Genomic DNA, 26,399 nt, shown 5'->3' with positions numbered 1-26,399 from the left:
CTAGGTTTTAATCATGAACACTGACCGCCCAAACAGCATTTAAATTAATTTCATTGATTGTTTTTCTTTTTGTGCGTTTTTAGGCAAAAAGGCACTGGTTTCTATGACGCTGTCTGTGACAAAACCGAATCGAGAAGGAACATGTCATGTATTTGACATCAAAGAGTTTAAAGTAAGCAAGAAGTGTTATTGATGCAATTGAGCCTCAGGACAAAGCTGTGCTTATTAAGATTCGTTGTTACTGACTTGGCTGCCTTTTGTTTCATTACCAGAAACTCCTAAGCAGAGCATTAAACGCTAACGTGGAGATAACCGGTTTCTCGGCTCCCAAGAGGTGTGAGGAACACCCTTGTAATTCAAATCCGTGTAAAAATGGCGCTGTTTGCTCCAAAGAGGGTTCTCAATACGATTGCTTGTGTAAACCGGGATGGTCTGGAGACCATTGTGAACTGGATTACGATGAATGTAGTGGAGGTAGGTTTTCCTAACTTTAGAAAAAAAAAATCATTTTCATGAACTACAAAATTGAAAGAACTCGCGCTACACTCTCTTTTGTAGGGGCCGTTCTTTATAAGAACGTTGAGGCTGAGAATAACTCAAATTTTAAGAATATACTAAGAACAAACTTCGGGCTGAGGGCCATTAGAGTCATTAGAGGAAGTTTACTTTGACAACGTTTTGAAATAACAGTGCGAACTTTGGTAAATTGTGAAACTTTATCATGAGTTGCTTGCAGTCCGTAACTAATCAAGAAATAGATTCCATGTTGTCGTGTGTCTGTTCAGCAATAGATCACAGATGACGTCAAAATGTGGTAAGAACAAAAAAGCGGCACATGAGGTAGTAGCCGAGTGTATCCATTAGTCTTATGGTTAATTTTAGGAAATTTTCGTTCGCATGGTTGTTTGCATTTTTCCATTCCATAACTATGGGAAGTTGTAACGAAGCTAGTAAAAAGTTAAGAACGATTGAAAATGGCAAGAACATCTTAGCGGGTTAAAATTGGCAATAAAACTTAAGAAAGTTCAGCTTCATTCCAAAACCTAGACGTTCGTACAAATAGAGAATGTACACCATCAAAACAATTGTGTGAATTAATCTTTGTGCATTTTTTTTGGCAGATCCTTGCTTTTACAATGGTTCTTGTAGCAACACAGCTGGTTCGTACAAATGTAACTGCATATCCTCCAAGACAGGGAAGAAATGTGAACTAGAGAAAACAGCGTGTGACAACAGCACATGCAAAAGCTCTGAAATCTGTGCTCTGTCTGAGAGATCGCCTAACGGATATCAGTGCGTAGACAAGAAACTTGAGATTGCCATGGTGTTGGGTGGAGACAAGCGTAGCAGTGTGTTTGATCTGGAGACGGAAATAGAGAATTTGGTCAAGTCTGCTCCAAACAACGCCAATTCGGTAAGATACACTTTCACTGAAATCAAAGTGAAATTACGGTAAAATTACGTTAAATCACAGTGAAATTACAGTAAAATTACGTTAAATCACGGTGAAATTACGATGAGACTGGAGTGACACTACGCGAAATTAAAGTGAAATTGCGTGAAATCAAACTGAAATTACACCGAAATCACGTGAAGTTACAGTGAAATTGCAAGAAAATTGCATTGAAGTTACAGAGAAGTTACAGCGAAATTTCACTCCGATGTGCAGACTATGTTCGGAATAGTACTGTTTTGCATTATATTGAAGCGAAAGCTTTTTTCTGCCAGCTACTTTCAGTTCTTTCTACAAAACGGTAAAAAAATGGTTGTTATAATAACGCGGTAGCGATTGTTTTGTCATCTATAAAAGTAAACAGAGAACCTTTCTGTCGGCAACACTTCTCTTGCATTTCCCAATTTCCTGAGTTTTAGAAAATTAATTCGCAAAACAAGCAGTGGTAGATAAAGTTGTAGATGACTCGCCTTTCCACTGGATATTTCGTTTTTGAAATATCTTCTATTTCTAAGTAGTAGAATTCTATTAGTATACTAATGCAAATGCTGTAATCTGATTGGCTGAGCCATTGAACACTATCAGCCATTAGTAGGCATGGCCTGGTTTGGTCGACAAAATTGTAACGTTTCCTCGTTTCTCCGTAGTTTTGAAAGAACATTTACAAAAAAATGAATAAACAAAATTCCTGAGAAGACTAGAAGATGAGCATTTACGGTTTCTTGAATTAAAAAAGTTCGAAATGTTTGAAAGAAACTGATAAGCGCGCGTACACAACTTTAAATGTCAAATTGACAATTAATTTAGTCCGCGCGAATTCTCTAAAGCTTGAAGTTTAATACTAAGACCAGAAATAATTGAAATCGCTGTTTGAAGGAAATTCAGTTAGAATTCTACTAGAACAATTAGATTATTCGCTCTCGATTTCTATGAGGTGATAGTTGATGAGGCCGAGGGCCGAATCAACTATCGTCGGCCTCATCAACTATCACCTCAGAGAAATCGAGAGCGAATAATCTAATTGTTAATTGGAGTTCTATTATAATTATTCTATTACTGATTATCAACAATTATTCTGTTATTAATTATTCATAATTATTACAATTATTTTATTATTAATTACTCATAAGTATTACAACTTTTTTTCTCTCAGAGTGTCTCTGGCAGGAGAATACGAAGAACTAACGTTAGAAACACAGATTACGGCTCCTGCACAGTCCGTGTTATTCGTTACACTGAGGATAAGGTTCACTTTGTGTTGCTCTGTCCACCGGAAATGAAGCCATTTGAGCCGCAAAACGCGCAACAGTTTATTTGTGGTTTGATGTTTGACGCTGAAAAATCAACGTCTTGTGGTGGAAGTGACTCCATGAAAACGCCGATTCCACCAACAACCTTACCTCCTCTTGAGCCGCTGGAGTAAGTCGCTTTACTTTTTTGTAGTAAATCGCAATTTTCTCTATTCAGAAAGACTTTACTGCGAATTTTAAGAGTTTCTGTTCCCTTCAGAGCTCTTATTGGAAACACCCTCTACGCTTCTCTCAAGTAGAAGCGTCAAATATTGTGTGACGAATGCAACGTACGCAACGAGTTATTGGATCGTCACACAACACTTCTTCGAGCTGAAAGGGAGACCCTTTTCGTGACCCCGTAAATGACGGGGGACACAGGAGACTAGAAAGCTGTTTACTTAAAAGGCACACGAATTACTTACTGTGCCAGGTTGAGAACATGTTGTTTTAGGCCTGAAAAACCCTACTTACAAGTAGAAAAGTGATTCTAAAAATATCCTTACACCGCGTCTCAGAGACACGGAATATCAGCGATACTCCTTTTTATGGGGTCTTCACGCCGCTAAGCTCATTGTCACAGAGATCGTCAAATTCTCACAATAACACTTTATTAGATATGTGGCGTTTACTGAGGAGATTTTGTGTTTTCTCCAACTCTGGCTAAGCGGTGTTACGTTCCCTCTACAGGGTCAAGTTAACATTATTTGCTCGAGACAGTGAATCTGGAAGTGATTTGACGGCCGGTAAAGTTGTTGAAATGATCAACAGTGGAGAAGCCGAGGATTTAGAGCAGTATGGCTTCAAAGTGGACAGTGCTTCAACCAGTAAGTATTTTTCGCTTTTAAAAAAAGGCAGACAAAAACTAGGTCTGTGTCGCCCCAAAGTATATGGATTTACGAGCTAATTTAGTCAGAAGAGCTCTGGATCTTGTTCACGTGAAATAAGTGTCTTTTGGCTTGGCAAGTGTTTAAGAAGCTACGGATGATGGAAGATCGAGCTTAGAGAGATGAAAACGTTCTCTAAGTTGTCCTATAGACCGGAATCCCTTACCCTGGACTGACGAGTCACATTAGTCGCGAAACCGCTGCTCAGTTATCATGGCTTCGCAGTCTCGTGCTTGTTGAAAGCATTGCTATAGAAGTATTAAGGTTTCTCTTTCGTTCCATGAGCTTTGCCCTCGACAACCATTTCTTGGAATGGTCTGATACTCAAACGGTATTTTCTTGTTATTTTTGCAGGTTACACAGAACCACAGACAGGTAATTATTAATTTGATTTTGTATAATAATATATTCATTCAAACAGTTAAGGCAAGCTCAATCATCAGTTGTACCGTGGCTGTGTTGTCTCCAGGCGTATCTATGAACTTTCCAACGGTTTGAGGATGGTTTTGTACGACGAAAAGTGAATCAGCAGTGAATATGACATGCCTGTTGTACAGATAGATGTTCCATGCTCTCCAAACCTATTTGGTTAAAATAACGTGTTTTATTAAAATACATAAACAACAACAACAACAACAAAAACACTTACAATAAGTTACTTGGAAGAAGTTGGGAATTGAAGAAAACACTCGTATTTTTCCTGCAATTCCCATTTATTCTGCTATGCCCGTACTTGCCTTACACCAGTATTTTAGTATAGTGTGTTACTACCTCAATTCAGGTCCTTAAGTGACTATAGACAATATTTACTTTGGAGGTTTTAGTACTAATTTTCATTTTTCCCGTGGTTTTACAGCTAAGCCGTCGTCAAAGACTGGTTTAATCGTAGGTTTGACGATTGGCCTCTTTGTTGTCATCGTCTGCGTGGCTGCCGCTGCTTTTGTTGCCAAAAAAGGGTAAGAATTATGACACGTTAATAGCCTGGGTAACATAGGAAGTTGAACTCGCTGTTCCCCTCTAGCTCTCGTGGCTTTCCAACTTGTTTACGCGCATCAGGCCCTGGTCAAAGTGTAAGCACGTGACCTACGCCAAGCGTGGGAAAACGCACGTGACCAAATCGTGATTCTTTTCAAGTTTTGCATCTCATTGGTGGAGTTAATGGAGTTGCCGCGGCAACCTTTGGTTGTCCTATTGTCGTTAATCCTATAAAAGGGCCACCCAAAATTTGATGCGTGTAAATTAACTTTGTTTTGGAAAAGGCGATGACAGATAAGAGTCCGAAGTAGAGAGCGATCATCGATTAAAAAAATTTAGGCACACGAGTATTATTACCTTCACCTCATTCTTTTTTATGTTGCCTTAAAGCAAGTTTGCATATGTATAATTGAAGTTTCTACCAAGCCCCATCCTAACTCCCAACGATCTCCTATTGAGCAGCCACCTCCCATTTTCCCAAGGGTTGCCGCTTGATAGGGGTTCGACTGTATTTTCAACAAAATAGAGCAATTACCTGCGTTGTTTTCCCTCTAGGCGAAACAAACCTACGAATTTCCACCACTCATTTCAACAAAGAGCGGTAATGACACGAATGGATAGTGAAGAATCTATACTCCAGAGAGACAGGTCTGTCAAGGACATCTGTCGCTCAGAGAAACACTACCTCAATGTAGCTTATGACGAGAATTGTGATGTTTCTGACGATGAAGAACAACAATTCATGGTTCAAGTTGATCTTGGTAAACCAAAAAACAAGAAATCAGCCACGGTGAGTTATCATATCAAGCAAAGACCAAATTTGAGTTATAAACCAATCGTCAGGGCTGTACTGAGAATATCAGCCCTTAGTCTTGCCAGTACGGATCGAGTGCAGCGACGTCTGTACAGAAGGTAAACGGAAGACTTATATTCTCCCAGTACGATCCTGAATATGTTGTATTAGGTCATGTCCGAGTTACCTTGTGCCTCTGTTTCAAAACGAGTCTTCTTGCAAAACCCTTCATACGAAAATGAGTTTGATTTGCATGAAAATGAACATGTTGGCGGAACGCATTTCCAAATGAATGGTTTCGCACGGAGACTCGTTTTGACAAAGAGGCAAAAGGCAACTCTAAAGAGGTTTCAAAAGACTACCTAAACAATATTATGTAGGACAGAAAGGAAGCGATCTGATTGGTTCATTCTTATAATTATTAGCTCTCAAAACTGTCTTAGTCCCGAAAGACAACTTTGACCCTTGAAAGTTTAGCCTCACCAACACCCTATTTGTTTTTGTCCAGTGCAGAATGGAACGTCATATATCTCACGATATGCAAAAGAATTACCTTGAAATCTAGGAAAGTAGTAGCGTTCTTATGTAGGGAAACATTTAAGAAAAGAAATACCTTACCTTAAAGAAAACAAGGCGTGCAAGGTTTTAAAGGAGCGACAACTCTCATAAGTTCAATAGTTAGGTATACAAAAACATAACTAAACACAATTCATCGTAGAAGTTTCGTAACTAAATGACAAATTGGGTTTTGCAGGTATGCAACGAGCCATACTTCTACGAAAAGATCACAATACTGGAAGCTGAGGAAATGCTTTCTTCAATGGTGAAACCAGGCACGTTCCTTGTTCGCGAAGGCCCTAACAGCAATGAGTTCTTTCTGACGGTACGGGCACCCGAAGGGGGACCAGCATTCAGGCACTTGCCTTTCAGATATGACAAGGTCAGCGACGGCTTGGTTGCTCAGTTTGGTTCAATGGAAGACGACATGACTTTCAAATCAATGGATGAGCTTGTTAGCTATTTCCAAGTCACGCCGATCAACTTTGACGAGGATTCACCAGATGTGGTCCTGACCCATCCCTGGAATAAGAGTGTGGTCTAAAGCAGTGTAATTAGTTTGCAATTGAATGTATTGAAAGCGTGCTTTGTTTTGTTAACACCTATCCACTGGATAGCGTTGTCCAGCCTTCGAACAACTGGGGCCGGTACAGTAGAAATGCAGGCGTCAAGAAATTTTTAAGAAATCGAAAACAAAAAAGTTATGCGTTAAGCCAGTGAGCCAGAAGAGAATACCTCAGCATTTTCAACCATACTTTATAGCCGAGCGTAGTTCGGACCTGTTTAGATTGTCAGTTAAGTGTAATTTCCAGATAAGCTTCTTGAGGATTTTGGTAGTCTTAATTGAGTGAGCTTTGCTACGAATGTGATATATAAGTTGTTTTGTCGATTTTTTTGAGAAACTTCATTCAATCGGCTGACAGGAATTGCTGAATATAGCTACAATGTTTAGGTATAGTTTGCATGGTGCTGAAATATCTGATCAGCGATATTACCCTAAACTGAAATTCCCCAAAGGCCTCATAAAGCTGCACCTCCCTTCTTTCAGCGCCTTTCTTCAACCTCTAAAAGTCGCCTCTTAAAGAGGACAAGAGAGAAGATCTACAATCCCCGACAAAAGACAAAAAAGTTTTGGCACGCTTGCCCACCTTTGCAGTATCTGTCAGGGAAATATATCAGCTCGCCCCCCTCCCCCCAATTCAATGTTGTTTACGCATTTACGTGCCATCTGATCCAGGCGTGCCAAGGACTTATGTCGTGGATTGTAGGCTGGCGACGAAACAAGATTTCAATCCTTTGCCATCCCTTGTCAAGATGATCAAGTTGCTCTTGATCATTGGTTTATCATAAAGTCTTCCCCCCATCCCGTCCCTTGAAGCGAAGTAATCTTGGTTGGGGGGGGGGGGGGGGGTAATTTAAAAGGCTTTACATGTAACATCAATTTCCATTGATGATTGAAATATATGTATATAATTATGCTCTGTAATATTTAATTAGTAATAATTAAAATTGAACCATTTCTGCAACATTCTTCGAAATAGGAGACGGTCCGATAGATAATGTATTATAATTTGCTTCGACCATTGCAAAATCGACAGAGGCTGTGATAAATATGATTGTGAAATATTTTAACAACACGCCACTGGCCTGAATATGTAAATTTTTGCCGAGCAATAAAGTTCATTTTAAAAATTTTGATGTCCTCTTTTTTTTTCTGGCCGGGAGGTGGGTCGGGGGGAGATTAAAGCCTCGTTCAAATTTTCCCGAAAACTTTTATAGTGAGACACTTACACTTACTTCGCGCCTATTAGACACGTCCGTAACCATGACAATATCAATATCGTCACATGTAAAATATAAGAAAATGGTATTTAACAGCACGCAACAAGGAAGAATTTAGATATCAAATTTTGGGAACAAAGAACAATTTTTAGGAACTTCTAACTGGGATTTCTTTTTCCGTTTTTAGGACCACTTTTCACGACCTCTAAATGTGAGGGTCCGAATCCTCTTTTGGGTGCCTTTTAATTTGAAAGCTACAAGTCAAAGGGAATTTGTTTGTTTGCCCTCAAATTTGGACAGTAGCTATTTTAGTTTGATATATAAACAACAAAGACGAGTCTGCGAATTTTTTAGTTCCAAAAATTTTCTCTCTGAGAGCAATTTTTCTACGGTCACTCCATATTTTTTCATCCTATTTGGAAAATGTTCTGTAACTTTTGACTGAAATTACACACGGCAAATCGGAAACAACTTTTTTTACCACTGGCTCCGGAAACTGAGGAACAAATTAAATAAGCGAAGAACAAAATTCGCTTCGACTTGTGGCTTTCAAAAGGTGATTAAAAATTCGACAATTCATTTTATTTCAAATTCTTTGTATAGCTTGAATTGATAGCCAGCTCTATAAGCTTTAATTTAACATGGACGTTTACGTTTAGGGGTTTAGGTATCTACAGTTTAAACCGGACGCGCTACATCGCTTGGACGTGAGACACGGTATACGGTGACCTTAATACATGTAAACAACACTACTGTGATATTCACGACCATCCGGGAAACCATTAGTCCTGCCTAATTAGAGAGATACAATGCTATCAGTGGTAACGTCGTTTGATGTTTTCAGTTGCAAGTTATTGACCTAAATGTGACCAATCACATTGGCATCGCACGAGTCTTTTCAATGACATAACATTAGTTGTTAAAACGAAGCTCTACGCGCAGACCTGAGCAAGGCCGCCAAAGTCTTGCAGTATAACCCTTACGCACGAAGCGGCCATGTTAGAACCATTATGCCTCATGCTTATCTGATCATGTGTAATTAAAGTTTTATGATATCATTGACTGATATTTTGTTACTCATTTGTTAAACTAAATGTGAGGAAACATGACATCGTAGGATTTTTTTTTTTTTTTTAATGTTATAGCGTTTGTTCTAACAAGCGCAACACTACTAATAGAGCAAGTATTTTTCACAGATTTAAAACAGAAATAAGATAAAATCTTTTCTGCAATACTTATAAACCACGCGGCTACCTGGGAAACCGCTTCTCGCTTTGTTTATTAGCTGTACCTTTTAGCAAAGTGCAATTATCGACTAGAAACTCATTCACCCAAAGGTAACCAATCGTTGCGCGGCACGATTGTATTAGTTAGCTTTAAAACACTTTGATTCAATAAGCCTTGGTCATAATTTCTTCGAAAGCGCAGAACAAGCAGGTGAGTGAAGGAAACATTTAATGGCGACGTTGTAGAATTACAATATTAGGGAGCTTAAGCAAACCACGACGACGAAGGCAACGAGAACGTCACCAAACAAAAGGTTTAATGGTCAGAACAACAGCTGTGTACGTGCGTTATTAATCTTTGTGCATTTCTTTGCCGACCTCTGCAAAACAGCAACGTGAAATGACCAAGTTCTGCGTAGCCAGAGAAAAGCGAACGACAGCGACTGTTTCGTATTTCCATTTGGAATTGAACGCTGCCATTGCATATTTAGCCTGAGCACGTTTGTAGAGCCATTGGCGTACTGAATAGTTCTAGAAAATTGCGAATTTCACTGATAAAATGTAAATTTATTTTTGACTGGGCGTCATCCTCGGCGTCACCATCGTCGTTACTTAAGCTCCCGATAACTTTCAAAGCAGTATGACCTAATTACCCAAAAATGACAACATTTCAACAAAACATTAATTTCTCTGAAGAAACAATTAAGAATGTTTGGCCGTTAACCTCTGAGGCATTTGTAGTTAGGATCTGGCTTCTAAAAATTTTTTTTTTTTTTTTTAACGTTTTTGTAAATACACCAATATGTTGGTTTCTCGTCGATTAGTTCTAACCAAGAGGTTACCTTGCTAATCTTTTGTTCTAACATAAGCTATTTGTTCTCGCTTATTTTCACAGCGTAGCAGACAGTCAGACCAAAACCAAAATGAAGACTCTTGCAGTTCTCTCACTATGTCTTTTGGCTCTAAGTATCACGGAGTGCACATCAGGTATTCAAGTAACGTCTTTGAATGATTCCCAGATCTGTTTGTATGGACTCGTTCTTGATGATTTTATTAGTGCCCAGGAATTTTAAAAACAATGATCAAGTTAAGAGAATCGCTAAAGGCGTTTTCCACTCGACCAAAAATTCCCATTTGAATTTCTGAACTTTTGCAGTGGAGAAGAGAGCATCATTTTCCGGAATTTTCAGAAAAAGAGGACAACTTTCGTTGACCCCGAATTGAAAGTTTACAAAATTCTACGCAAGAAGTTGAAACCACTGTAAATTATCGAATGTAGTCGCAATCAATGCAGTATTACCCTCTTCAAATCGCGTAAGTTTGCAATGCAATCGGTGATTAGCGACTTGGCGGAGCAACGAGTTGGCTTGTCTCTGTGTCAAAACGAGTCTTAGTGCGAAACCATTCACATGAAAATGTGTTCCGCCTTACAGGTTCATTTTCATGCAAATCAAACTCATGTTCAATGAAAAGTTTGCACGAGGACTCGTTTTGAAAAAGAGGCACAAGGTAACTTGGAAATGACCATTTCCGCAGGATCAGCCTCGTTCCTAAGGATTCTCGGCTCGGAGGAGTCTGGAGTCTATTAAAAGCGGTGACTTCACCAGACCTCGCGCGGACAGCGGAAAAGCAAGCGCAGAATGTTATTTTACCCACTGACAAACATTTCAACTCGTTTCCAGATCCCTGTCCTAGTAGCTGGTTCCAGTTTGAAGACTACTGTTATCTGGTGAAGGAATTCACTGCCTCCTGGTCCGCGGCTCAAGAGTACTGCCTTTCCCAGGGCGGGAACCTAGTGAAGATTAACAACATCGGGGAAAACGAGTTCGTCATGCAACTTGTTAGACAGGAAGCTCCATCAGTGAAACATGTTTGGATTGGGCTGGGCTTCAATACCGAGGCCGACGACTGGACCTGGATTGACAACTCACATCCATTCTTCACCTATTGGAGTCCGGGTGAACCCAATGGATTTGAGCACGAACCATGCGGAGAGATGTATATTGACAACACAGCTGAGCTCCCGGTCAATGGCTACTGGAATGACCACACCTGTAATAAGACTAACGCCATTGTCTGCAAGAATTTGGCTGATCATAGTTCATACATATCATAGCCGCAGAAAGTCAGATTTGGTCGCGAGAAATTAGCGCTTTTACAGTTTATCAATGAAGTAAAAATAATTGTAACCGACGACTTAAAAGAAATGGCAGCTTGACAATTAAAATGCTACTATAAAGTCTGTCGTTCCGTCGTTTTCTTTAAAACTAGAGAGCTTAAAAAATGACGACCGAGGACAACGTCTAGTAAAAGATGAATTTATATTTTATATTTTCGAATTTCGCAATAATTGTCTAGATCTGTTCAGTGCGGCTATTGGTCTCAGAACTTGCTCAAGCTAAATATGTAACGCCAGCGTTCAATTTCCAATGAAAATACGAAAAATTAACCGTCGTCGTTCGCGTTCTCCAAAATACACAGAACTTTCCCGTTGTTGCTGTGCAAAGAACGCCAAAGAAATGTACAAAGATTTATGACGCACGTGCACAGCCATTGTTCAACTTCTCGTTGCCGTTGTCTTCATGGTTTGCTTAAGCTCTCTACATGCCAGACGAAACAGCAAGGCCTTCAATACGCCTTACCTAAGGGAAACAGCAGTGAAAACCCATTATCTTTGCGCTTCTGACAGAGTTGACTATTACCTAACCTCAGCAGAAGTTCAAAAAGATCTGAACATTTTGAGAACGAATGTCCTTAAGGCGGCTCGTGTTGATTTTTTCGAGGCACACCATTCTAACTTGAACGGCTGATATTTCATTGTCTGAGTAGTCGTTCGGGCAAGCTGCTTCACAAGGTAAGATCATCGGACCCTGAAACAATGTCTATACACAAAACCGGCGCGAATATCGTACGTTTAAAACCAAGAAGTATCATGATAACTAATTTATTTATGACCACTTATCAATTATTACTTTTATTATGCAAAAATGTTTATTAGTTAGCCTTTCAACTACCTGAGGATCCAAAATCTGGGAATTACGGTATAAAAGTTTTCGTCGAATTGTTTTATCTGCACAAACGAATACACGCAACATCCCACCTTGCAATTACCGAGATGTCTTTCGCCTGATTCAAAACTAGGCTTCAATGTGTACAGCTCACTTTCATGTGAATGGTATTGTCCTATGTAAAGGCAACTAGCACGTAGTCTATGACTTGGTTTGTTGCTTGGTCCTCTACTAAACTAGCGTATAAATTCACAATATACTGTATTAAATAGCAACAGTTACGGCTATGAGTATGTCATTCGTGTTGTATCACTGCCAAAGCATCTCCCTTCATCCGCTCGCTCTACCATGTGCAGTTCTCTTCAGCTGACCCCACATAAAAAGGGGCCATATTCAAATATCCCTCTACGCTCCTTCGCCAGATATCGATCGTCCCACACCTCTTGCACTGACAAGTGACAGACAAGAATGCGACAATGCACCTGCAGAAGTCTATTTTACCCACTTGAAAAAATTGCAACGAGCCTGTGGGTTTGAACTGTGTCCCTGCGGTCGAGCACAACAATGAAACTGTCTGCCTTGATTGGGGCCTTTGATCTTAACTGTTCTTAAGACGCAAGGTTCCTTGTGGCCACTGCAGAGAGGGGGTGGGCGGGGCCCGGTGAGAATGTTCTTCCACAGAGCAACCTCACCTTTGCGTTTTTCAGGGCAGTCTTTGCTGCTACCAGTGACAGTTTTATTGTGAGAAAGGTTTGTAGTGTTTTTAGACACGAAATCGTCAGAATTTACACCCAAAGAAACACTATTTGCCTGAGGAGCCAATGCTATGTCAGAAACGCCATTGTCTGGTTTATTGGTTTCACTGACCTCAGCTGCGACGTTCTTATCTGACGCAACAGAGCTTGAAGATCTTGAAAAGAAGCTAAACAAATCCGTCTTTGGTTGGCTGTCGGCTTTGCCTTTCGCTCCAGCAGATTTCTGGCGTTTTATGGCTTTAGTTTTATCGCCATCAAGAGAAGCACTACGTTTTAAAGGTGATTTTACTTCTTGTGATTTACGAGTGGCCTCGGGTTGACTTTGCGAAGGTCGGTGCACGTGCTTTGCAAAGTATGACTTCAGTTTTTGCTGTCTTCCCGCAAACTCAGGCATATACTTGGTACAAAGTGCCGGTGCTTTAGGCGCAGCTTGGAAACATGTCTTCAAAGTTGCCACAACTGGACAGTGATCGGAGCCGTCGATATCAGCTCTTATCTCGCAATCGACGAACTCTTTTCGAACGAGCTCCACGTCAGCAAATATGTAATCGATTCGTGTGCCGTAGTTTGTTTGACGCGCGCTGGTTACTGTGCACCAGTTGGTGTACGCACCTCGCTCGGAGGGGTGAAAATAACGGAAGGTATCTATAAACATCCCTCCGTGCCCGTCAACAGATTCACTCGTTTCTTCGGCTGGTTTTGTAGAAGACATCTCACCAGGCACTAAAAACTGATCTAACCACTGTCGCCCAGGATTAGCATTGAACAACTCCTACAGTGAAGGAGAAACCATAACTTTAACTGAATTCTTGCGTGTGAGTCGTCTGATTGTTTTTTTTTGGGGTTTTTTTTTTCAGTAATATAGGTTATTGATTAAGCGTGAGGACAAGCTGGCTGGATTATGGACCTCGACTCCGTCTCGGTCCATAAATCGTACAAATCAAGAAAGAGCCAATACCCAGCCATCTTGACCAAAACAAGCTTGGTCAACAATAAAGTAACGTACAATCATCCAACCTCCTACGGACCCTCTCTACGCGTTTGTCACGCAATCTTCCTCCCGGAGAGGAAGATTGCGTGACGAGCCCAAAGAGCGTCTGCGCAAGTAGCTAGCAATAATCCCGCTTTCGGGTCTCAGTTACACGTTCAAAATCTCAAAAATTTGAGGCCGCCAAATGCCCCAAATCCTTCCGCTTTTTCTGTCGCTTTCTTCAGTGACAGAATCAAAACAAAAACAAACGCTCGCAATGCATGCTGTTCAACAGAGAGTCTTTAACACAGCGGCTTCAACAGAGAACTTTCTTCTCTATATATTATTCTATATCATATTATTATTGCTTTTATTATATGACTGGGAAAATTACTTCATCGTGATTGGCTAAGAGCAGGCCAATTTACGGTTAATTTTCACTTTGCACTGCAGTGCAAATTAGCGCGCGCGCGTTAGTAATTTTCTCCCAAAGTGATATAATAAATGAGTATTTGTGTGAAAGCTCCAGCAATTAACGATTTACTACCAGATACTCCTAGATGCTTATTATGTTATGGAAACCAGGATAAGCTCTCACGGTATGGACCACTTGGTACAAGCAGACTTTTAAGGACTGGTTATGGCTATACATGTAGATACATTTCGGTTACAAATATACTTACCTCTTTGTCAGGTTCACAATGGTCGATCATTTTATGTGATGTGTTGATGTCACCAAGAACTATGACATGTCTACAGGATGAGCAAGAAACAAACAAACAAACAAAAAATCAAAACAAAACTTGAGCTGTACTCAGCCAAACATACATGTACACCGTCAGACACTTGGTCAACACAGATACTAATAAATAACAAAAATGAGCTACTTCATTCATTTGTCACAATTTGGGACCTGTCTCCTTCACATTACTCAAAATTTATTTGGAAAGTGCATTTCAATACAAAGACTGTTAAACCAGCCCCTGTGGAGAAAAGGGACTCTAAAGCCTTGTATATGAACTGAAATCAATACAGCTGTACAGTGAAGTGTAATATTGTAAATAGACCAAATTGTCACGGTCAAAATGGCCGAAATGTTCAATTTCGTTGTTTTTAATTTAATTTTAAAGTTCATTAGACTAAATAAAACACTGAGTTCCTGAAAATATCCATCCCTCCCCCACGGAAGGGATTTTATCCAAGAAACCCCCTTTCCCTGATACATTTCAGTCTTTAAATGTTTTGGTCTTAGAGAATGCACCTCCCCCCAGGAAATTCCAATCCCTTTTGTGGGGGGAGTATGGATATTTTCTGGAACTGAACACAAACATTCCTTGTGACTGAAGCTCTGCAAGCACTCCTATGAAGAGCCAAAAGAACAGGGAAATTTATCTGAATCTTGTGGCTCATGTTATTGCATGTCTCAGATGACTCGCTATACACTCACCTATACATTGTAGGTTGTGCATAGCGATATGTAGTAATTAAGAAAGAGCAACATGGTGTTTAGTTTTGGGTTAGCAATTTTTTTCAACCCTGTTTACTTGTTTAAAGATGATTTCCAGTCGACACTACATAATTTCAGCACCCTAATGTTTTTATTGATAAACATTATAAATCTCACTTGATGGAATGTGAATAGATGTTATTCCTTACGAACAACATACCTTATCTTTGAGACCTTTCAAATTCTTTTTCCATCAGCTTCATTGATTTAACAGCGAGGAAGTTGTTTCATCAAGTGATAAGAGACATAATGAAGCATAAAGCTTTGACTGCTTCCCATTCATAATGGCGGTTGTTTAGAACCTTTGAGTTTAATTCATGTAAGTAGTTGCAAAATGTTTACATTTTGTGATGTCTTGCATGAAACAAAACAAAAAAATGCAAACAAACTCTCAAGAGTGTGCAGTATGGACTGGAAATCATCTTTAACTAAATTTTGCTTTGTTGCAAGTACACTAAATACATGTAGCCTGAAACAAAGGACAATTAAAATCAAACACTGGTATATAACTTTGTAAATCAAGGACAAATTTAAGCCATAACAAACATACCTTCCTGCCTTGACAAGGGTCTCGGCTCTCTCCTGTAGTAGTTTATAAAAATTCATTTTGAAATCTACTCTTTCGTTATTCTCTTTGTCAGCTCTTGGGCAGTAGACATTAACAATAACAACTGACTTGCCATCATCGAGTCTGTGTTCTGTTAGCATGGCACGACCCTCTGCATCTAAAGCTTCCAAGTCTTCAAGAGTGAAGTCTGTGTTATTCCCATAACATTCAATAGAGGGCTGCGGGGTGAGCACAGCAGAGAGACCTTCTTCTGCAGCAATGGGTGTCACTTCATTGCGGCAGAATGTAGCTACCCCTGTCAGCAACAATGAAATTTATCTCTCATTAATTGATGAAAATAACATAGATAAAACAAACCATACCCTATTTCAGTCCACAAATTGATTATAAATCTATAACTTACTTCAGACAAAATGTCAACAAAGACATACCTTTTGGCACAACACATACTGACTGCTTATAAAGAAAAGTGGCTCACCAAGATTCTACATGTATAACTGATTTGTGCAGCTTGAAAGATATAGACTCAATTCTTCAAGAGCATTACTTGTATTATATGTTGTAATTTTCTCCATCCTAAACCATCCTCATTTTGTTTTGGCCAATTGAATTGCTTCTTTAATTTGTATTTGTCAACCTCTCAGCACTATAATTTTCTGGTTTCCTACATTTTGAAACCTTAAAATAACAGTGAAAATGTCATGATGGCCCATTGCCATTACAGGTAAATTGTGTTAGTGTCACTTCCTTGTGAAAATGTGGCTATGCCTGTGATAGGACCCTGGTCCAATCTTGTCCCTTGAGTCTTAGTTTCTTACTGTGCAAGCTTAATGAAAGGAACACTCATGAGCGTTTGGTTACAGGCTAGATTTTGATTGGTTCTGAAAACAATGGAAATTGACGGAAATGAAACACCAGCACCTCAATTAAGCCACGTGTTTGTCAGCTAAACACGTGCAATTCCAACAGAAGTCTGATATTTTCAAACTTCAAATCAGATCTTTCAAGGGCTGCTTGTTTCCTGACTGCTGGTCAAGGGGAATGAAGACTCTGGGTACAAGGTTGGAATCTGGTGTAATTGCCATTTACACAATGAACAACAAGCAGCATCTAACAGACTAGTCTAAAAAGTAAAAAATGTTCTCTTACCAGAATACCCTGTTTTCACTTTTGAGAAACTAAAGTATGCATTGTACCCATCTACAATAGCTGTTACTTCATCTAACATATCACCTGAAATCAGAACACAGGGTCTAGTAAGTACACTTTTGAACCACAGAAAACGTTCAAGATCTCGCCTCAGATTGTCTGCAATACAAGTTATTATGAGTAAGATAAAACCTATAACATATATACACTTTCCAGTTGCAAATTGTATACGTGTAGTATGTAACTGTCTGATTAGTGTAACATTTTATAGGAGTGGCAAAAGCATCACAGTCGGATTTGAGCGATTGCTAAATAAAAAAAAACCTCATAAATAGACTGTTTTGAATAAAATGTCACTCTCATTTTAATCCAAAAGCAGGGTATAGGCCTTTGCTTCTAGGCAAGACTTAAGAACTAAACGGTGTCAAATAGGTGATGAACATGTGGTTGTTCAGTCAGGTTGCTTATGATACTTTAGCAAGGGTGGTGTATTCTTAAGAATTAATTTTTTTTTATTTATCAAATAATATTTTTACAATGTAACATTTTATTTTGTTGTAGTGTGCGGTACTTATTACAAGTATCTACGGTAACACTTTTCAATTTGGAATTGGATGAAAAAAAAAAAAATATTCACAGACATTCAGAGCTGGAAAAGAACAGATGAAATGATTTTGTTCAAAAGAAAAACATGGTTCATCATGGTGTCTTGTTAGAGATTTGATGACCAAATGACAGAAAAAGACTGATAGTTGTGTAATACCACAATATGCACTTGTTGCCAACGGTGGACACACACAATTAACAATTATTGGGCAAGGTTGGGCAAAATATCGTGGTCTGTGAGAAATTGACAAATTACGACTCATATTTTGCCATAACTGAGTTCATCATTCCATCACCAAGTTTGCTTTCATATTTTAAAATCACTCTCTAACAGCTCAGGGAAGCGATCAGCCATTTTTCACGAGAGAGCGTACATGCAGTGTAGTTACAATTACGCATACAGACTGCAAGCAGAATGCTATTTGAAGCAAAACGCATTTAGATGGTACACATGAGCAGACCAGTATTTGTAGGCAGTTATTTGCAGGTCACGTGGTGGGCTCTCACCAATATTATGAAAAGAAAGAGAAGAATGCATTGAATTTGTAATACATGTAGATGCAAATATTTCAGATTCTGTAGAACAATATTCTTCTTCTGCAACATTAGGAGCAAATACTATGATTAGACGAATGGTGCAACATTTTTCAGGAGGCACAGATGATGCAATTTAGCTATTGTGCATAGAATTGCGTGCAATGCTGCATTGTTTATCCCCCCTCCCCCTATCTCCCTTCACCCGAACCCACGAGGATATAAAACCAATATTGGCGGGAAGATATTTTAACAACGTTGACCAATCCACATCACAAAATATAAGCTCAGTTTGATATGTTAGCACATAGCATGACTAAACTGTACTTTCAAGACGACAGGAAACTTAATTTTAATGAAGTTTAAAGTTCAAGCTTAAAGCCTGTACCGAAATTGATATGATGAAGGGATATCCTCTACTCACGAGTGACTTTCGTCTCCTGCAAGCAAATAACATCAGCTCCAAGAGAATCCAAAATATCTTTCATCGATCTACCACGTCCAGCAGCACGAATCCCATTTATATTCCAGGTTAAAATCTTCATTTCTTTAATAATTTTTCGGGCAGAAACTCCCGCGCGCGCTTTGGAATAGCACACCGCTCGCTTCTCGAAGAATGTTGATTAGCCCGCGAACTCATTGTCAGCAGTACACAACAACAGCAAGAGCTCGCTGGTGTGTACTTGCACGAAGTTGTCCTACACCGCGTACTTCCGGGTAAAGAATTTTCCTTATCCAGTAAACCATATTTGAAATCACGCAAGTACGTTTTACCAAGCATGTGCGATCGCTTTGTCTAACTGGGTGTTTAGAAATCAATTTTTTTTTTTTTTCTGTTTTTCTTTTCTTTTTCTTTTTGGTCTCAACACGCCCACTAGCCCCAGTCTCCCAACCGTGCGTTTGGCGCCTTGCCATTCTTGCCATTCTTGCCATCAGTTTGTTGACCCTTGTTTCCAAGGTTGTTGGAGAGTTTTTACATCGGTTGAAAATGGCTGCTGGAGGCTCTGTCCCCACAGAAGCTGGTTTTGCTGTTGAAGTTAAGACGGACTGCCTGCATGTCTTGGTATTTTTTTTTTCTTTTTGTTTTGAAAAAAATAGCTAAGCTTGGATGGCGAATCCTCTCCTTTGAAAATGTCGAACAAAAATAACTTTTAAGCTTTTAAGTCAGCTGTCATGCCTCGCCCGTGTAAGCGATTGTTGCTTTGTTTGTATTTTATTTCACCCTCCGTGAAACAAAATCTCTCCAAATAAATATATTTTAAGCTTGTTGAAAGACCAGCTCAAATTTTTGTCCTAAGTTTCTGCGAGCTAAGGCGGTGAACACTGTGGTGTTTGAAAAAGCTGTAAGCTTATTTTGAAAAACAGTGTCTGATGTCTAGTGCCCGTGAATTATTGAAGTTTAAGTTTCATTTTAATCGACAGCTGAGTCTCTAGCTTTTGTGGACAACTAAAGAGAAACAGAATTTGGTGGTTTGGTTACGTACATGTGAAACGTCAAGGCCCAACCAAGGAGGGTTTAACTGCAGGTTGCAATTTACAAATTTATTATTTATATGTATATTTTTTTCAGAACAATGTGGCTTCTGTTTCCATTCACCTTGTAATCTGAATTTTACCTGCGTGACACAATAAACTAATAATGCTTAATATTTGCTTTTTTATTATGGTGTTATGCCACTGTCAGACTATTGAATAACTGGGTCAGAGAGGGACCTGCGAGGCAGAGGTGGGACCTCATCCTCAACTGTATCAGAAAAATTGCAAACCTTTCACTTTAGAAATGTGTTTAACTTTTGGCATTCTGGGCATCATCTGTACACTATCTACACCTGTATGACCAATTGTAACCAATTGTAACTAGACAACTATAGTCAAATAGACTGTTTACAGCCTCTATATTTGCACATGTGAAAGAAAAAGTGAGCGAAGTGAGCTCAAAGCGTGCAGAGGTCGGGGGTGGGGTTTGCGAGCAAAGTGATCATTTCTGGAAAAACGGGAAATTCGCTTTTTTCCAAAGATGTCTACAGCCCTTCTATTTATCTCAGTCCTCACCCCCTACCCAGTCAAGTCCTCCGTTTTGCGCTGAAGTCCAGTTCTCTCATGATTCTATCCGCGTGTTCAATGATCGAATAAAAATATGAGAAAATAGAGGGCTGTGAACAGTCTATAATCAAACCCCTATTAAAGCGGTCACCCCAGGGGAATGGGAGGTGTCTGCCTAGTAAAGGTTGGTGTATGTTGAATATTTTTCACTATCAGGTTAATTTCTTAGTGAACATGGAGTCACTTCAAGACAATCATGATAAATATGTGTTTGAATGTTTTTATCACTTGCCACCCTCTATTTCAGACTCTTATCTGCCATCGCCTTTTCTAAAACAAAGTTAATTTACAAGTATTAATTTAAGGGTGACCATTTACAAGGAGTATAAAGGCAATAGAAAAACCCTCATCGAGACGATCAACAGGTGACAGCAACTGCTTAATAGAGGTGGCCAATTAATGGGGGCTCTGTTCCATCACTGCACTGAGGGCTCACAAGTTAGCATTGCGCCTGGGCGAACTCAGTGTGTTGCTGCCTTTCTGAGCAAATAGAAGTTTTTTCATGTCTAGTGAACATTTTCAGCACTAATTTACTCTAAAGCACATTAGAATGCCTGACAACGACACAGATATTGGTCAGAGGAAGGAAACATCTGTCAAAGTAAAAGCGTGCCCAAGGAGACTGAAGTCCAACTTTGTGGAAAATGACACCAAGATTGGCACTTCTCCTTCTCATGGTGAAGGACCTTAACAGAGGTGGCCAGTTAATAGGGGTTTCATTTACAGTTATTGTATTTCATTGACAATAATTTTGGCTGAGGCTTTGATAACTGGCCACTTAATAAGGGGTGGCCACTCAATACACGTGGGTAGCCACTTAATAGAGGTTCAACTGTAGAGTAGCTATTTGTTATAAACCCCTATCATGTTACATGTAAGGCAGACGTCAGCATTTGTGACTCAGTTTTATTAATGATGTGCTTTGCATCAAATATTTTGATTCCTTCACCAGGCACTAACAAACGTAGCCTCACTTCATGTTGATTTGTCTAAGCCTTGTGGGACATGCGATAATGTTGGTGAGAATTGGCTTTGCCTCGTGTGTTCATCTGTTTTCTGCAGTCGTTATGTCAATTGCCATATGGTGGAGCACAACTCCGCATCAGGACACATGGTGGTTTTGAGTTTCAGTGATCTGAGTGTGTGGTGCTATGGTTGCGACTCATGTAAGTCTCAGACTGTTAGACTGTTGGTTTATTTTAATTAATGGTTACATAGAGGCCTCATTAAGGGGATGTTAGGGACATCCCCTGTCTGAATTTTGCACCATTTCACATTGAAATCTCGCGAGGTCCCTACATCACTGTCAGAATTTCAACACAAGAGACATCCGACTTAGTCATTTCATTGGCCTATTATTGCGCTTTCATCATCATCATCATTGTCATCATCATCATCATCAGGGTTCTCAGGTAGCCAGTTGAACAAGATATTCATGGTAGCAGAGCTCCAAAAAAGTGCCGTCTGGTCATCAGGGACAAGTAGATTCTCCTTCAGTAACTTTTCATTCTCACTTGCCCAATGGGCGAGGGATCAGGCAAGTCATCTGCCAACTAAATCATTAAAGAGCAACGTGAGCTACTTGTCCCAAGGGCAAGCTGGAATTCAAGTTTTTTTTTTCAAGTCCTGAGTAGTATGAAAGGGGTCCCTAGGACGTGGGGAGATAAGTCCCCAAAACTTTTATTGGGGTTGTGTGGCACACTACATGATCATTTCTTGAAACTTTTTCCCAGGGTTTCAGACTATTAGATAAGTGATTTTCCAACCTATATTATCATTATATGAACTGCAGTTTCTTTGGGAGCAATAATTGCCAGAGGTATCTGTGTTATGGTGATACCTGCTAGAAGCGAGGTTCAACCAACTCTAGCCTGGGTTGTGGTCCTTCCAATATTGTTACAACTGGTACAGATTGATCATTTTTGTTTCTGAAAAGAACTAAGCAGTTATTTTTATTTTTTATTATTTTTTTTTTTAACAGACATTGGATCTCCTCTGCTTCAACCAATACTAAAAGCTGCTGAACTGGCCAAAGATAGCAAGTGAGGAATTGAAGGTATAAAAATTAAGTTACATGTTGCATACCTTGTTTTAATGAAGCACCTTTGGGACTGGGGAAATTGGTTTGTTATATTGAGGATTAGTGGAGGTGCAGCGGCCTCATGGTTAGTGCACTCAGCTCTGGATCGAGCAGTCTGGGTTTGAGCCCTGGCTGGGGACATTCCTTGTGCAACACACTTAGACTTTACTCTCACAGTGCCTCAGTCTCCACCCAGGTGTATAAACTCAAGATAAAATAAAATCATGCATGTATATAAATAAATGTGTTGGGGTTACTGGGGAACTTAATGCTTGGGGGTAACCCTGCAATGGACTAGCATCCTATCCAGGGGGAGTAGAAATACTCCAGACCTAGTCGCTTCATGCTACATGCTACCGGGATAAGCTCCAGCCTGATAAGCCACTTGGCTTGTATACAGACTTTAACTTACAGTACGTTTACATATTGAGTGTTGCTACTGAGAATCTGTAGAAATTTTGCCTAGTACATGTAGCTCATACCATACACATGTATCAATGAATGTTTTTAGGACTTGAGTTCCAGTCTGTGCAGATAATAACATTTAGACAGCAGAAAACTACTAGTTGCTAGAAGATTGCCAGTCACAGTTTTTCATTATTTTGCAGACCAACCCTAAAGTGGTAAAAGTTATTTTTCTGTCTCTCTCTCAAAATTCTTTTATAAACTCACGAAAGCATTGCCATGCAAGACTGAACAAAAATAGAATAGAAAAACAGACTAAAAAGAACCATTTGCAGGATTGGTTACAAAGACCCATTGGAAAAAAATAAATGTGCAATGTTATGTTTAGACTAAAAAGGGACTGTTGTGGTTACACTCTAATAATAATAATAATAATAATAATAATAATAAAATATTTATATAGCGCCAATCCACTATTTGTCCATGGCGCTTTACATTAAATTAAAAAAATATTTAAAAAGCTAAAAAAGGGGAGGGGAAAAAAAAATTAAAAAATAATCTAAAAATTAAAAGATTTAAAAAGCTTGTTTAAAAAGATATGTTTTTAAATGCCGTTTAAAAATGTCAATCGAACTACTGGATCTTAGTTCAAGTGGGATCGAGTTCCATAGTCTCGGTGCCGCCACAACAAATGCTCTCTCTCCATATGTTTTCAGTCTAGCTTTCGGGGTCGCCAAAAGGTGTTGAGAGGACGATCTTGATTCCCGTTGAGAGGTGTTGTACTTAAGTAATTCACGGATGTAGTAAGGTGCTGTTCCATTGAGAGTTTTGTAGACCAGTAGGAGAATTTAAAAATTATACGGTAGCAAACAGGTAACCAGTGGAGCTGTTTTAGGACAGGGGTGATATGATCAAATTTCCTAATATGTGTAACAATTTTTATGTTCAAGTGTTGACAACAGATCAAAGAATCAGACTGTAATTGAAATTATAATCATCATAACAAGTTCAAGACTAGAGTGCAAAAACCATACTCTATTTGAGATTAAAATGGCTAAAATCAATACCTGATTTCTGACCAAAATGGCTTAAAAAGCACACCCTTTGGGGTCGCACATACCTATATAGCCCATATAATAGAGTTTCCCCCTCCCCTCAAGGGGGGAGAGGGGTAAAGGACAGCTGTAAAGGGAGGCTTAAGAAGCCACTACTATATGTGATGTTTTGTATATATTTGGTCAGGAAAATTATTTTTTCTCAGGGAAAAGTCACTTACGGAAGTTCAAAAAGTGATGTCTGTGGCAAATATGTTGTTGCTAATCAAAGTGAAGACCATTAACAATAGTTATCTTTTGCATAGGTATTAAATCAAGTACACAGAGAGACATCTGCTGGTTCAGGCTCCATAAAATACTCCAGTAAAGCTGAGTGTGTCATAATATGTTTGTTTTGATTGACAAAAGGATCAAAATCCAATTTCACAAGAGCATAGTTTATGAAATAACCTATTTAAGTTTTATTGGTGTGAAATAAGCTATATAATACAGTTGTAAGCTGTCATGGAATAAGCAAATTTGAAATAAACAGTTTTGGAAACTTTTGATTAGTGTCCAAAGAGACTGATTGTGGCTTTAACTCCTGGGGTGGGAACTCCCAGAAAAATCTGGTGGGGGGTATGTGGCCCACTTCCCAAAACCCTTACCATGTAAATGACCAAAATCTGCAATTTTCCCTACCGTATTTATGACTTGTCCAAACGTTTGGTACCCTATTTATGGCTTTTGCAGCTGGCACACTTGCTCTAAACATAATTTATGAAGAACTTTTGATGATCAAGTCTTCTTATCAATAATGCTGAAAAAGTAGCTTCTTCTACAGAGCATACATTTACTTACTTCAAGACCAGAGTGCAAAAACTATACCCTTTTTCTGACCAAAATCGCCAAAATCGATACCCTGTTTGTGACCAAAACGGCTGAAAAACCCTACCCTTTGGGGCCGCACATACCTATATAGCCCATATAAGGGAGTACCCCCCCATCCCCGGGCTTTAACTGAAACTGACAATGCCCATCCAGTTTACTGATTTCGTGGAGTTTTGTTCCCTCTGGGGGAACTTCTGAGGCGGGAGCTTACCACCACGTACCCACAAATCACCAGTTATTGATCAGGGCGAGGCGTTCTCTTGTTTTCGCGATGGTGGAAAGAAAGAACGCCTGATCGTAGGCCTAAACTTGAAATTTGAGAAATTGAAAGTTATAAAATACAGATTAGGAAATAAATTCACCCTTTCCCTCCCCCCCCCGCCCCCCCCCCCCCCCTCCGTGGAATTCGCATATCAACAGGTCGGGGATGCTCGTGGTCTCGATTAGGAGTATAAAATAAAGGATACTTGTCTCGCTTAGTGTGTTCATGACGAAACACCATTATTTTTTAGCTGTCAAAGTATCTTGTAAGGTGCACTCGAAGGAATAATAATACAAAACGCTCTTATTTCCGTTTTTAGGCTTGATTTTCCACCGGTCTCTCGAGTCTAGTCTGCTAGCGCGGGCTCCTTTCCTGAACAGCCGCTGGTAATGGCGCGTATTCTGTTTTAAGGTTACAGTATACCTTCAGGGGTGTCTCGCGCGCAAGCGATGTAGCGCGTGCAGTTTAAGCTGTAGATACCTAAACCCCTATATCAAATTAAAGCTTATGGGGCTGGCTATCAAACTATGCCAAGAATTTTGAAAGAAAATGAATTGTCGAATTTTTCACGACCACTAAATGCGAGCGCCCGAATCACCTTTCGAAAGCTACAAGTCAAAGCGAATTTCGTTTTTCGCCAATTTAATTTTTTCCTCGGTTTCAGGGCCCAAAGCGCTTAAAAAACGTGTCTGCGTTTTGGCACATTCAATTGCAGTAAAAAGTTACAGAACATTTTCGAAATAGGATTAAAAAAATGTGGAGTGATCGTACAAAAATCGCTCTCGAAGAAAAAGTATTTCGAAATTAACAATTCCCAGACACGCTTTTGTAGTTTATATGTTAAACTAGCCACTGTCCAAATTTAAGAGCAATTGAACAAATTCCCTTTGAGTTATAACTCTTTAAAGTGTCTGCTTCAAGTGAAAAAATTTATTCGAGAAAACAGCGCTAAGAAACATTTTCTGCTTCGTAAAGAAACTCCGCCCACAAACGCCTTCAACTGGGTTCTCAGATAACTAAGCCAATCAGTGCAGGGAAAGTTTACTACCGTTAACCTCCTGGTGAAATTTACGCGCGAATCTCTAAAAAACTCTTGTGTTTCGCAATGCGCTCAAGGAACCGAAGGTAGAGAGATAATTTTTCTGTAGCTCGGTTTTTCTTGAAGCTGGTCTGGCAAAATGGAGAAGACTAAAAAGGATACGAACGCTAGAGTGGCTGAGCGAAGGAAACAAACAAAAGAAAGCGCGGAGAGCAACTGTGTGTGGGCAGCTGTGCATGGATAATATTTCAAATGGTCTCAATGAGTCCGACGATTCGTCGATATCGGACTCATCAGAAGAGTCTCTGTCAGCATCCCTGTTATTGCTGTCAAGTTCCGAAATTTTTACAGAACCTTTCTTTTCTCTTACCACGAATATTTGCCCGCCTTATACGATAACTATAGCTTCATCCGCGTGGCGAACTTTCGCTTCTTCACTCATTGATGTATTTTCATTCGTTCTTCGCTGTTTTCGCTTTTTCGAACTAGTCCATGGTTTAAACGTGGTCTATGTTTACTTATAAC

At 39.5% G+C, this 26,399-nt stretch overlaps 4 protein-coding genes across 4 annotated transcripts in view; 3 read left to right on the top strand and 1 right to left on the bottom strand.

The window, feature by feature from the left end:
- LOC145460545 (protocadherin Fat 4-like) overlaps window positions 1-7,356 on the top strand; it is a 31,493-nt gene extending 24,137 nt beyond the window's left edge. The window contains exons 27-35 of the mRNA XM_081445385.1: window positions 84-172; window positions 273-474; window positions 1,122-1,414; window positions 2,607-2,872; window positions 3,433-3,569; window positions 3,984-4,004; window positions 4,486-4,585; window positions 5,160-5,394; window positions 6,152-7,356. Coding sequence (XP_081301511.1) covers window positions 84-172; window positions 273-474; window positions 1,122-1,414; window positions 2,607-2,872; window positions 3,433-3,569; window positions 3,984-4,004; window positions 4,486-4,585; window positions 5,160-5,394; window positions 6,152-6,499 — 1,691 coding nt within the window. The 3' untranslated portion in view covers window positions 6,500-7,356. The remainder of the gene's footprint in view (window positions 1-83; window positions 173-272; window positions 475-1,121; window positions 1,415-2,606; window positions 2,873-3,432; window positions 3,570-3,983; window positions 4,005-4,485; window positions 4,586-5,159; window positions 5,395-6,151) is intronic.
- Window positions 7,357-9,886: 2,530 nt separating this feature from the next.
- On the top strand, window positions 9,887-11,801 carry LOC145460356 (C-type lectin lectoxin-Phi1-like). Its single transcript, XM_081445141.1, has 2 exons — window positions 9,887-9,950; window positions 10,646-11,801. Exons 1-2 carry the CDS (start codon window positions 9,887-9,889, stop codon window positions 11,077-11,079), a joined length of 498 nt encoding a protein of 165 aa, XP_081301267.1. The 3' UTR covers window positions 11,080-11,801.
- A 90-nt stretch (window positions 11,802-11,891) lies between these two features.
- LOC145460295 (DNA-(apurinic or apyrimidinic site) endonuclease 2-like) lies at window positions 11,892-18,954 on the bottom strand. The gene is made up of 5 exons (XM_081445051.1): window positions 18,485-18,954; window positions 16,921-17,004; window positions 15,754-16,066; window positions 14,380-14,449; window positions 11,892-13,498 (listed from the first exon to the last, which is right to left on the bottom strand). Exons 1-5 carry the CDS (start codon window positions 18,603-18,605, stop codon window positions 12,464-12,466), a joined length of 1,623 nt encoding a protein of 540 aa, XP_081301177.1. The 5' UTR covers window positions 18,606-18,954; the 3' UTR covers window positions 11,892-12,463.
- Window positions 18,955-18,978: 24 nt separating this feature from the next.
- Window positions 18,979-24,941, top strand: LOC145460357 (protein deacetylase HDAC6-like). The gene is made up of 4 exons (XM_081445142.1): window positions 18,979-19,123; window positions 21,116-21,329; window positions 22,145-22,219; window positions 24,009-24,941. Exons 1-3 carry the CDS (start codon window positions 19,049-19,051, stop codon window positions 22,207-22,209), a joined length of 354 nt encoding a protein of 117 aa, XP_081301268.1. The 5' UTR covers window positions 18,979-19,048; the 3' UTR covers window positions 22,210-22,219; window positions 24,009-24,941.
- Window positions 24,942-26,399: the final 1,458 nt, after the last annotated feature.

This window comes from Orbicella franksi, chromosome 11, assembly GCF_964199315.1.
Source record: "Orbicella franksi chromosome 11, jaOrbFran1.1, whole genome shotgun sequence".
In the NCBI taxonomy this organism is placed as follows: Eukaryota; Metazoa; Cnidaria; class Anthozoa; order Scleractinia; family Merulinidae; genus Orbicella; species Orbicella franksi.
Note: the sequence above shows the minus strand (reverse complement) of the source record. Positions and strands in the feature narration are given on the sequence as shown.